This window comes from Phyllobates terribilis, unplaced genomic scaffold (genome assembly GCF_046119375.1).
Source record: "Phyllobates terribilis strain yellow unplaced genomic scaffold, ASM4611937v1 Scaffold_5__5_contigs__length_657084704, whole genome shotgun sequence".
Classification (NCBI taxonomy): Eukaryota; Metazoa; Chordata; class Amphibia; order Anura; family Dendrobatidae; genus Phyllobates; species Phyllobates terribilis.
Genome location: NW_027362765.1, coordinates 485,394,824 through 485,406,875, shown reverse-complemented (window position 1 = coordinate 485,406,875; position 12,052 = coordinate 485,394,824). Strand labels below are relative to the sequence as shown.

Genomic DNA, 12,052 nt, shown 5'->3' with positions numbered 1-12,052 from the left:
ATTTGACCACCAGTGACATTGATTGATGATTGTATGTGCCATTATTCTCATTAAAGAGAACTGTGTTTAAGTGTCAGAGAGAGCCCACCAGCCCCTTCATTCAGAGGAGTTTACATATAATGCCATGCAGGGAGAGCCTGTCAATCAAGCTTAACTAGGCAAGGAGAACCTGCACCTGTTAACATTATGGACAGATTTAGGCAGTGTGAACTTAGATAAATCAAATTATGCCGGAGGATTTGTCTTAAAATTTAGCTCATCCTTATGGACCTTATTTTGTCTAACTTTATACAATCTATTGGTTGTCTTAATTTGCTCCAAAATGCTACACCAAGATTTTAGTGCATTGTTTTGCATCTCAAGTGAAATCGCACTCAATTAGTCACGCTCCCTTTTTTCAGCAAAGCGCCCAAAGTTTCTAAATTGTATAACAATTGTGGTTAGTCACTATGCTTCAGTGAAAAACTTGAAGGAACAGACAATTCACAGTTTTGGGCAACCCGAAATGATGACTCTTGACCCAATATATAAAGAAGCAGTTTTTATTCCACAACGCGTTTCCATGCTGGACAAGCGTCTTTCTCAAGTGTAAAATGCAACTGTACAGTGCAAATAGGAGCAAGAGGTGTTAAAGTAACCTCAGTGGGAAACTTAGCTCATCATGGTCTGGGGGAATGTTACTTATCTATGATTGTAAGGGGGTTCCCCGATTATGGTTCCCCTGATTCCTGCTCCATATGTATAGTTAACAAGTACTGTTTAAGTTATGTATTGTTTCTTTAATTTCCACAATTTACTATGTGTATTACTCTTTATGTTTAAGCCATGCTCAGACGCACTATTGTATTCATTTTGTGGGCTGACGGGAACCATGGTGATATTAGTTCTGGCCTTCTATGGAAAAGGCTACACTCCCAAAGAATTGCTTTGCCATGGGTATGAGTGATTGGCTATAAATAACACTGGGAAAATCCCCATCTGTTAGTACTTGACATGACTGAATGTGCCAGTAACACCTTATTGCTAAGCTTCATGTATCGCTGCTGCCGGCGTCCCCGCATGGCTCGCCTTCTGCCTCTATGCAGGGACGCTGACAGACTCACCCCCATGGCCATGTTGTCACCTCCCTGTCACTCGGCATGTTCGTCAGTGTGCTTCCTGTCCCTGTGCACTGTTTCCTGCAGTGCACGTGTGCTGTCCTGTTCTTGAAGGGACAGCGCACGCACTTGCTAAGATGCCCCCAGCCAATAGCTGGGGGGCATTTTATTTAAAAGGCACCCTCCCCAATAGGGTGATGCCAAAGCAACGAGTTTCATTAGTGTGTTAGTGGTGCAACTAGTGAGTTGTTAGGTCCCCTGGTTCTGGTGTGGCCAGTGTCCTGAACTTGAAGTCCCTGGTCCTTGCGTAGCCAGTACTGAACCCATACCCCTTGCTCCTTGTGTGGCCAGTCCTGAATCTGTAGTCCCTGGTCCGAGCATGGCCAGCCCTCAACCCGTAGTCCCTGGTTTTAATGCGGCCAGTGACTGCTGAACCTCGTCCCCTTGTTCCTGTATGGCCAGTGCCTGAAACTCAAACCCCTGGTCCCTGTGTGGCCAGTGCCTGAACCTCATCCCCTGGTCTGTATGCGGCCAGTATCTGAATCAGTATCAGAGACCTGTGTGTCTGAACATGTGCCTATCCAAGTATTCCATGTATCCAGACTGTCAGTCTCTCAATCAGCCCTGTCTGAGACTCTGCGTCAGTAACCCTTCTACCTGTGGATCCTGAACCTAGTCCGAGTCCGTGTCAGTAACCATTCTGCAGAGGATCCAGAACCTAGTAGTCTGAATGGAGCCCGAGTCCTCTCCGTGTCAGGGTACCTGATCCCTGGGGTCAGCAGCTGCAGTACCGGGGACTGCTTAGGAGCGGTACCTGGCGGCTACCTGCAGCTCTAGCCTGACTACACCATCAGGAGCTCCGGTGAACACCAAGTAGCCGCTTAGCTATGCTCCTCCTAGTTAAGCCTGGCCCCGTTGCACAGTGGGTCCACGAACCACATGCGCCACCTGCGTGCGTAACACTTCATGTGCTCCAATAATATATTGAGACAGCTCACTGGTTTTACCCATCTTGAAATGTTTCTTGGTAATGAGGCTCCTTTTTGTAAGCCATCAGTTGAACCAGCTGATATTATTTTTCACTAAGTGGCTGGATTGCTTTCTAATTACTGATAGATTTCAGCTGGTATCTTGACTTTCCATGGCTTTTTGCACCTCTCTTTCTACATGTATTTAATATCTTTTCCCTATGTCATTTCTCATTATTACACATAACTTAATTTATGGACATTTATGGTGATTTCTTTGCCTGTGTGGATTGGATGGGCTGTTACCGACATCTGGTGAGAATTTCACGTCAATAGCACCTTTAGAAATATATTTACTTAGAAAAATGGTGACGTGATCAATACTTATTTCACCTACTGCGTATGTATATATATATGTATATATATACATACATATATATACATACATATACATACAGTATATATATATATACATATACAGTATATACAGTTGTGCTCAAAAGTTTACATACCCCGGCAGAATTGGTTTGAAATGGGTTTGAATGGCTACTAAAGGTAACATCCTCACCTGTGACCTGTTTGCTTGCAATCAGTGTGTGTGCATAAAAGTTGAGTGAGTTTCTGGGATCCAGACAGACTCTTGCATCTTTCATCCAGCCACTGACGTTTCTGGATTGTGAGTCATGGGGAAAGCAAAAGAAATTTCAACGGATTTACAGGAAAAGGTGGTTGACCAATAACCATGAGTGAAGAAAAAGTTTTTTTGTTATCATTCATATTCTCTGAAACAAGGCCAAGAAAGGAAAAATTCTGTCAGGGTATGTAAACTTTTGAGCACAACTGTATATGTGAAAACATATGTGGTTTTTGTTTAGAATATCACAGTAGTGAGGCAACAGCAAGTGGAAGATCCTTGTGTGGCCAAGAGAGTTACGAGCAGTCTGATGACAAAATCATTCCATGTTCACTATTGACTTTTCTGAGACTAACCGAACCTTGTGTGGATGAGCTGACGTTTTATTCTAAAGTATGAATGAACATGTATTTGATACTTGCAGGTACCCATTTAACACAGACAAAGAAATGGTGATAATGAAAATGGTGGACATGAATGGTCGGGAGGTGGGACTTGTCAGGTAATCCCAGATCACATTTACACTGTAAAGGTATTATACAGTATAGCTGTACGGCATTAGCAGAATAAGGTATGACACAGTGTATTTAGTAGCACCCATGGTGGCTAAGATTGCGCTGCAATTTGATGTGTTTTTATTAGCCCATCATTATTTATCTATCTCATATCTATCTATCTATCTATCTATCTATCTATCTATCTATCTATCTATCTATCTATCATCTCCCTCTGACTCACATACTTATCTCCCCAATTATATCCCACTGTGATAAACCTATAGATAACAGTCCAACGTTCTGATGATTTTTTCGTTGCGTTTGCAGTTGGTTTGCGGTGCACGCAGTCAGTATGCCCAATACCAATCACCTGGTCAGTAGTGATAATATGGGTTATGCCTCGTACTTGTTTGAACAGGTAAAGAATATGGGATCCCTGTCGGGCGAGGTAACTATTCCACTAAATTACAATTTATGTATTATTATTCCAAAATCAGATTGTTATCTGTAATTATCGCTGCACAGAGTAGATAACATGTCAGAACTGATTATATAAAGAAGAAAAATAATACAAAGTACAAGTTCGTCCTTATTTAATAGACAAAATGACCCAAATTATGGGCTTGGGGGTTTGAACAGTCGGTTGACAGTTTGTTAGACTCTAGCAATACATTTCCCAAAATATAGGTGTACATAACTTTAATGTTTTTTTTTGTGAAATTGACCCTATTGAATGTATGACAGATGTACAAAACTCTATGAAAATTTTTCCAATTAGTAAAATGCACTGATGTCAAGTAACCAAGAAAGGACAGTAATTCTATTACACACTTTTAAGTTGCCTTGTACATTATAGATTGTGTGATGGTCGCTGTACTGTCTGACAACTAGCATACAAGCAGGCTTTCAGTTCAGGGTAGGCAAGTTATTGGACAATGACAGGCACAATGCATGCTCGGAATTGCGGGGATGAGAGTTCTAGCACCTAAAGTTCTGGCATAACTGATAATTGATAATGTTAAAGGGAATCTGTCACAAGATTTCACAATGCAAACGTAATAAATTATTAAATAGATCTCTTAGACCTGATGGCACTGGTGTAATAACTTTAGAAAAACAACATGTCATAATGACTGTGTAATACAATGGATATATTATAAGTACAGCAGCTTCATCAGGACTAAGAGATCTTTTTAACTAATAAGTGCAGTTTGTATTGTGAAATTTAGTGACAGATTCCCTATAACATTTACTGTATTCTATGTAACTGTAGTCTGCGAGGTGCAGCCTCAGACAATAGCTGCTGAGCAAATACTGATGTCCGAGGAGGTGGCATCCTTATATCGACTTCTCTTGTATAGCTCAGTTATAAGCAGCCATCTTGGTATTTTCGCTTGGTGTTAAGATCTGTATGAAAAGTGTGGCTTTGCTGACTTTCGTGGAGGCTGTTGGCACAATGTGTAATGAGTGACATATTGTATTACATTTTTTATAAATGGGGAAATGTTTTTGATTATATTGAAATTGGAAAAAGCAGTAAAGTTAAAGGGGTGGTCCAAAACACAAATTAATTTTCATCCTAAATATAAATCTATTTAATGCCATAATCGAATCTATTTTCTAATATACTTTATTTAGAAAGTCTGTAACACTACCTCACTACACTAACTGCTTTATTTTATTTTTTTACTACCTCTTTTTTGATGACGCTTTGAAACAAAGCATCATCAGGAGGTCGTCATTTGTGGGGGCGGCGCTGGTCTCTGCATGCAGGGTATTCTTCCTAAAATGCATACTGACAGTGCGCTCTCTTGCTGACTACTTATTTCTGATCAGAGCCAGTGAGCGCACTGTCACTGTGCATACTGCACAGTGACAGGAATCTACTGAGCGTCCATTGGAATTGACAACTGACTTATGCTCAGTAGAGCAGCGATTAGCACAGTCCTTGAAACTAACGTCACTGATGACGCTTCGTTTCAGGTAGAGGGCAGAGGCTGTGTCAGTGACCGCAGACTCTGCCCCCTGATGATGCTTTGTTTCAGTATCCCCAGATGAAGCGTCATCAAAAAGGAAGTAGTTAAAAAAAAAAATAAAGCTGATAGTGTAGTGAGGGAATGGTAGGGACTTTTTAATTAAAATATATCAGAAAACAGATTAGATTATAACATTAGATAGACATTTAGGATGGAAATAAATTTGTGTTTCGGACCACCCCTTTAATATTACAAAAAAAATGTAGAGTTACGGTTTTGCATTGAGTAATAAAAGGCAATAATTGGAGTTATATTTTTGCAGGGATCATTTGTAGCAGCTTTTGCATCATCAAACCTTGGAGATGTTACACCAAATACCAAAGGTCCTCACTGCATAAACACCGGACTCTCATGTGAAAACCCAACCAGCACCTGTCCAGAAGGAGGGGTATGCAACATTTTCATTATCACTATCTTCTAAAAGATGTTGAATAACATTGATCAGTTCCTGTCCGAGAATTCACTGGAATGAACTGCAATACTGGACAAAACCTGTGGACAAGAGTGGCGCTGCTTCTGTAATGAATACAGCCTTTTTTTTCTCATCTCTTACAACCTCATCAAAAATAGGTTGTTTTCATATTCATGAAAAAAAATTATTAGGTTCACAATCAGTTTAAAAATAAGTAGAAACTGAAATGCAGCTTAGATTTAATGTCCAGCTAAGCTCTGTCAGCTGGAAAATCAATAGGTATAAACATTAGGACAATTAAATTGACTTTTACGTTAAAGTGGCTTTTTTTGCAAGGCAAAGGTTTTGTCATCTTGTGGTTGTGGAAACTGGTATGAAATTTAATTTCTTTGGGAGATTTGAATCCAGGGATGATCGAAAAACTGATTATTTTAAAATCTCCAAATATTTTGTCCCTTAGAGAGACAATGTAATGGAAAAGTTACATCTCCTGTTTATGTAAAAAACTTAATAAAAATCCTCTTGTAGCAAATAGCATTAAATTAAGGAGGTTGCATTATATATCTTGTCAACCAATTTCATGATATTGATGTTAGAAAAGTATCAAGCGCAAGAGAAAGAAAATTAAATAAGTACTTTAAAGGGGAAGAACCATCAGAAAATGATTTATTATTTACATCATCTTCTTGTGTTACATGTATTTTTTTTTATTTTTGGCAATGTTTTTTTCCACATATCACAACAATCTGTTTTAAAAATAAAATAATAGAAATCTTGACACTTTCACACTGGCCACTGAGGTTTTTAGACTTCAACTTTCTTTTGCATTAGGAAACAACACATGTACATTAATCAGATCTGGACTCCATCTTTTGACTTGCAGTGTCTAATGAGCATGTGCAAAGGTCATTGTAATGGGAGGGGGAGCAGGAGTAAGGTGCCCCAGCGAGGTAGTCGTGGGTGAACTGTGGCCCTTGCTCACTCTGGCACTCTACAGACAAGGATGTCCTCCCTCTGATGTGCTGCAGTGTATGTGGTGCTTTCCACTTACTTCAGACCAGCCGGTCGCATCTGTCTCCAGGCATTGGTCTTCTGGAATCAGGGCAGCAATAAATTCAGAGGACACGAGGTTCATAACCATAACTGGGACTTTACTTGGGGAAGAGGAATATGTACAATAATTGCAGGCAGATATAATGGATAAGGCCCAACGGGTTGTCATATTTCCCACAGGTACTTGATACAACTTCAGCCCTGGTTCCCTCTTTAAGTGAAGCATCTCTGCTGCTCTATTCTCTAGCCCTAGAGAATCTTCCTCACCAATGACAGTATATCCAAATCCTAGTTCTCCCCACGTCCTAGTGTTAGAACCCTCCTGTTTGTTTTTTCCATATTGTGTTTTGCGGTCACGTGACCATCTGCCTTTATATTTCAGCTCCGCCCTTTTGGCTGTGCTGGACTTCAGTGTTTGACTGTTTCTTTAGCCTGCCTTTCTCTGTCAGTTTGTTTGGTCCTTCTGGGACCTCTAGTACCTTTTTGTCTGTTTGTCTTTTTGTGTTCTGCAACAACTTCTTTGTTTAGGAGGTGTCCCATTTTTGTCCCAGTCCTTAGTTCTTTTAGGGACCCCTCCCCTTATGCTATAGGTCTTCGTTCAGACTAGCCGAAGACTAAGGCGGGTCTGTTCGCTAGGAACAGGCAGCCCGCTGCACCGTAGGGATTCTGCTTAGTCTTACTGTAGGGACAGCTTTCCCCTATCTTTCCTTACTACTTGTTGCCGATCATAACATCTAGACTTGAGTCCTAGCTTCTTCTGCAGCCTGTAGACAGAATGTGCCCCCGGGTCCTCAATGGCTCTCTTGAGTTTCTCTGGCCGGCTAAGGGGACTCTTGTGGAGGGAATCTTTACTCTGGTGATCCTACTGTCTGGGGTATGGGGCTCACATCTGCCCTAGCAGCCACTCGAGGCTGCCCGTACTGTCCCAAGTACTATCTCTCACTGACTCATCACTTCCTGTTTCTGGAAACAAACCACAGGTTTCCTAAAGTGCCCACCCTCTATGGGCTGTCCACACACACAATTAACCACTTCACTGTCCTTCATGTCTGCAATACTACTGGCAGACTTAACCTGTCATCTGCATCCGGGACAGTGGCATCTTGTGGCTGGTTACAAATACTACGGCCCACAAGGAAACACCTTAAAAACAAAGCTTTGTTCACATTCTGTGCCCAACCATAGCACTGGGTTCCCCTTTGCTCTACTGGGCTGGATTATCACAGCTAACCCCTTAACTGGACCTAACTGCAGCCCAGAGATATCTAACTATCGGCAACATTCTGTTTAACCCTTTTAGTGCCAGTGGGAAGTTACTTACTTCCCCCCTACTACACAGGGTCAGATTTGACATCACCTATTCTGATTGGTGTTTCCTATGTTATCAGCTGTGTATGGAGGTGTAACCTGTCATTGTAATCCTGCTTAATGATAAGAAATCTGCTGTACTACTCTTCCTGAAAGAACAGAAAGTATGAATCTAAAAAACCCCAGTGGCCAGTGTGAAAATTTCAAAATACAAATTTTTATTTTTTTAAATGTAAGGATCATGATAAATATAAAAGAAAATGCCATTTTTTTTAAACACATGTAATACAAAAACCTGATTTAAACAAAAAGTTATTTTCTGATGATACACTCCCTTTTGAACACAATGTTATGGTATATCCTAGTAAAAAACACAACATTCAATGTGGGAATGCACCTTTAAAGGGAACTTGTCACCTGAAAAAATGCTATTAACCTGCCGATATTGGGTTAATCTTCAGGTTAATAGCATTCTGAACCTCCCAGCTGCCTGCACTTAGACCCCTGCTGCTGGGAGGAAATGAACTTTATTCCCCCTGGCAGCATTCTTGTGTCAGCCACAGGGGCGGCACCGCCGCGGGTTCAGTCACCGCTCTGTGTATGGAAGGCAGTAGCTGTAACCACACCCCGGTACTGATTGACAGTCGGCCCTAATGCTGAGCTGCTATCAGTCAGTACCGGGGTGCGGTTACAGTCACCATTCTCTATACACTGAGTAGTGACTGAACCAGCGCACCGGTGACTGGAACTGGAATGCTGCCAGGAGGAATAAAGTTAATTTTCTCCCGGCGGCAGGGGGTCTAAGTTCCGGCGCCAAGAAGGTTTACAATGCTATTAACCTGCAGATTAACCCCATATCTGCAGGTTTATAGTGAGTTTTCAGATGACAGGTTTCCTTTAAGACCAATAAAGCAATTTTTTTCTGACAGAGTTTAACTACGTAAGAGGTTTTGCTTTGACACTTCCAGCCTTTACAAAAATATTCCTGATTTTTGATTGGCGAGTAAAAGTGGAAAGATACAAACATATGTTACACTCCACGTTTTATTACAAAGATTATCCTGGTGAGAAAAAAAACATTTTTATATAAAAGAATTCAGCATCCTGATCCTTTGACCAGAGTGAATAGTGGTTAGCAAGAGTGTCTCTCAATCTGGACGACCTGTCCTGTGATTTATATGAGCATTGTGCAATACCTATTTTTTCCTGTGGGGGCACTGCAGGGAATTTGAACACATACTGCCAGTTTAATACACAGACTACAACTGATCACTTTTGACCCTAGCCATGTGATCACTTTATTGCTAAAAGACCCTAACAAATTGGGATTGTCCAAAATGGAGAGCCCCTTTAAGTGACAATGTAAACCTGGATATATTCTAGGAACGATTCACTTCATACTGGGCTGTAAAAAGCACAGATACACAGACTGCATTTAGAATGTGTTCTTACCTAAAATTATTTTTGCTATTAATATGATTGAAGAATTCTAAATTCCCATAAATTGTGATAAGTAATTTTATATTCTAATTCAACTACAGGTCTCAGCATGCGTTGCAACTGGTCCTGGAGAGAATGTGTTTGAAAGCACAAGGATAATTGGAGAACAGATCTTTGACAAAGCCATGGTAAATTCATTTCTATCCTGTTTATTGGGTAAATGACCTCTGAAAGGTACAGGATAGGAATACAAATATACCAATATGGTATAACTTAGTGCATAATACAGCAGGTTTATACACTTCATCCACGTGCTGAACAAGAGTAGACTATTAAAAACAAAATCCCAGTAGTTCCTGATCATAGTTATTGAGAAATTATTGCACTGTACTTTTGTCAACTGTAATACCAGACACAGCCAATGTACTAGAGTGGCGCTGTTTCTTTAAAGAATACAGACTTTTTTTTCTCATTTCCTACAACTGCTTCATCATTAGGTTTTTTTAATTTTTAATGAAAAATAGTTGTTAGGTTCACGATCACTTTAAATTTTGTAGAAACTGAAAAAAAAGCTTTGGGCTGGGCTCGGATTGGAGGTGGGTGGCAATATAAATATTCAGTATTTCAAACCTTTAGTTTAAAATGTTATTTATAGGTGACTAAACCAGGGGTTTGCATGGTAAAACAGTCCTAAATTGGTCCCTGTCTAAACTATCACCAGTATGATAGAGAAATATAATTTTGAAAACTTCTATTCTGCAGTGGAAACTGGTCACAATCTCCTCACTGCTGGCACACCCACTCTGCTGTGATCAACATCTCCATCATACTAGTGCTTTTAAAGAGGTTGCCCACTACTAATTTATACATTAAAATCGGGCCCATGGTGGTGTATAAAAACAAAAGAAAAAGAAACAACACATGCTCACCTACCAGACGCTGCCACTACTCCGTACTCCTGACTGTATTCCAACAGGTAACTGGTGCAGCCAGTCAATGGTCACGTGCTGTCTGAGCTAGAAGAGACAGTTTCTGAGATCTCAGACGGCTCCAACTCAGAGTGACTGCTGCTGACAATCGGTGGTTACTGATTGGCTGCATTGTTCACCTGATACCCCCTCATTGGAAGACAAAACGAGGAGGTGGGCAAGGAACACCGGCAGGAGTGGAAAAGTAAAAATGTTTACTTTAGGAATCTGATGCAAAGCTAATAATAACTCTTGTGTCACGCTCTACAAAGGAACAAGATGGCGCATGGCGAGACGGATGGGAAGGGAAAAATTAAAGGGGTACCCCTGAATCTTGGCCTGCGTAACCCTGAGCTCCCTAACATCCCTAGAAGGGTTCTTTCACCACGTGCGGCAATCACGTTCCTAATCCCTGTCTTGCCATAAGCATGGCCCTGGCTAATGCGTGAGGCAGCAGGAACACTAGTCCTGCTCTATAATAAAGACACAAAGAGAGACAGACAAGGGTAAAGAAAACAGAAATCACTGTCAGAGCGCCCAAACTAAGGAATGGTATATAACGGGACAGGAAGGGCTAGGCAAACCAAAAAGGGAGATAAGAAGAAGAAGAATTCCAAACAAACTTCCAAACGGCAATCTCCAGAGAAGACTCCTAAGTGGATTCTCATTCCACAGTTCCCAGCTCCCAAACCAACTCCAAGATATAGCAAGCTGTCACTGGCAACTACTCCAGCTAAGAGGTGAACATTAACACTAGAGGGAAGTGGCAAACTCAGAACAGCTGAGATAACTCAGGGTGGAGAGCTCTAGGAGATGAACAGGACTGTTTAACCCTTGCAAGAATAGAACAAGGGAAATCTGCACAGCTTAACCCTTGCAACACCAGAACAAGGGAAATCTGCACAGCTAACTTGAAGGCAAAGCAGATAAATCCAGTGCAGGTACACGTGTAACCATATGCCGCAATCTTCTGACCCCTCCCCTTGACATCTTGCCACATAGTGTTTGCCAGCAGCTACCACTAGGGAGCGCTTACCGTATTCAGATTTTTAAATCTCATTTTGAATGTAACCCTATGGCCCCGAGTCATCATATGCACTTTTTTAATTTTTAGTTACTTATCATTATTGTCTTATGGTATTAGTTGCCGTTTTTGCCAAAAAAAACCTTCAAAATGGTGCTCGCGATCCATGAATTTTGTGCAAATTAAATCAAATGGCCTTTTTTTGTGTCTTGAACTATTTTTATGACCTTTGGCATTAAAAGTCACACATTTCAGAAAAGGGTGCAAAAATTGTGCCAAAATACTGGCATCCTCAAAAATACCCCAAGCAGTGGAATTGTGCCAACTTTTAGATGAATCATGCAAATATATCGGGAATTGCTAAACCCTGCTCACAAAACGGAAAACAAAAAAAAAATAGGAGAGCACATATAAAATAGGCTTAAAAAAAGGCGCAAATAGAAAAATGAATTGGTGCAAAACACAAAACTAGACAAAAATCAGGCGAAAAGTCAATGATGAATCGGAGCCTATTACTACAGATACATATATAGTGAGCTCCCTGGTGGAAGTAGGTAGCAATAATTTTATTATGTAGCTAGAATTGTGTGAAGAAAACTGGGGATTCGAAACTGT

At 40.8% G+C, this 12,052-nt stretch overlaps 1 protein-coding gene across 1 annotated transcript in view; it reads left to right on the top strand.

The window, feature by feature from the left end:
• ASAH2 (N-acylsphingosine amidohydrolase 2) overlaps positions 1-12,052 on the top strand; it is a 116,155-nt gene that overhangs the window by 48,343 nt on the left and 55,760 nt on the right. The window contains exons 7-10 of the mRNA XM_073685497.1: positions 3,124-3,201; positions 3,524-3,644; positions 5,495-5,620; positions 9,547-9,633. Of these exons, the coding sequence (XP_073541598.1) occupies positions 3,124-3,201; positions 3,524-3,644; positions 5,495-5,620; positions 9,547-9,633 (412 nt within the window). The remainder of the gene's footprint in view (positions 1-3,123; positions 3,202-3,523; positions 3,645-5,494; positions 5,621-9,546; positions 9,634-12,052) is intronic.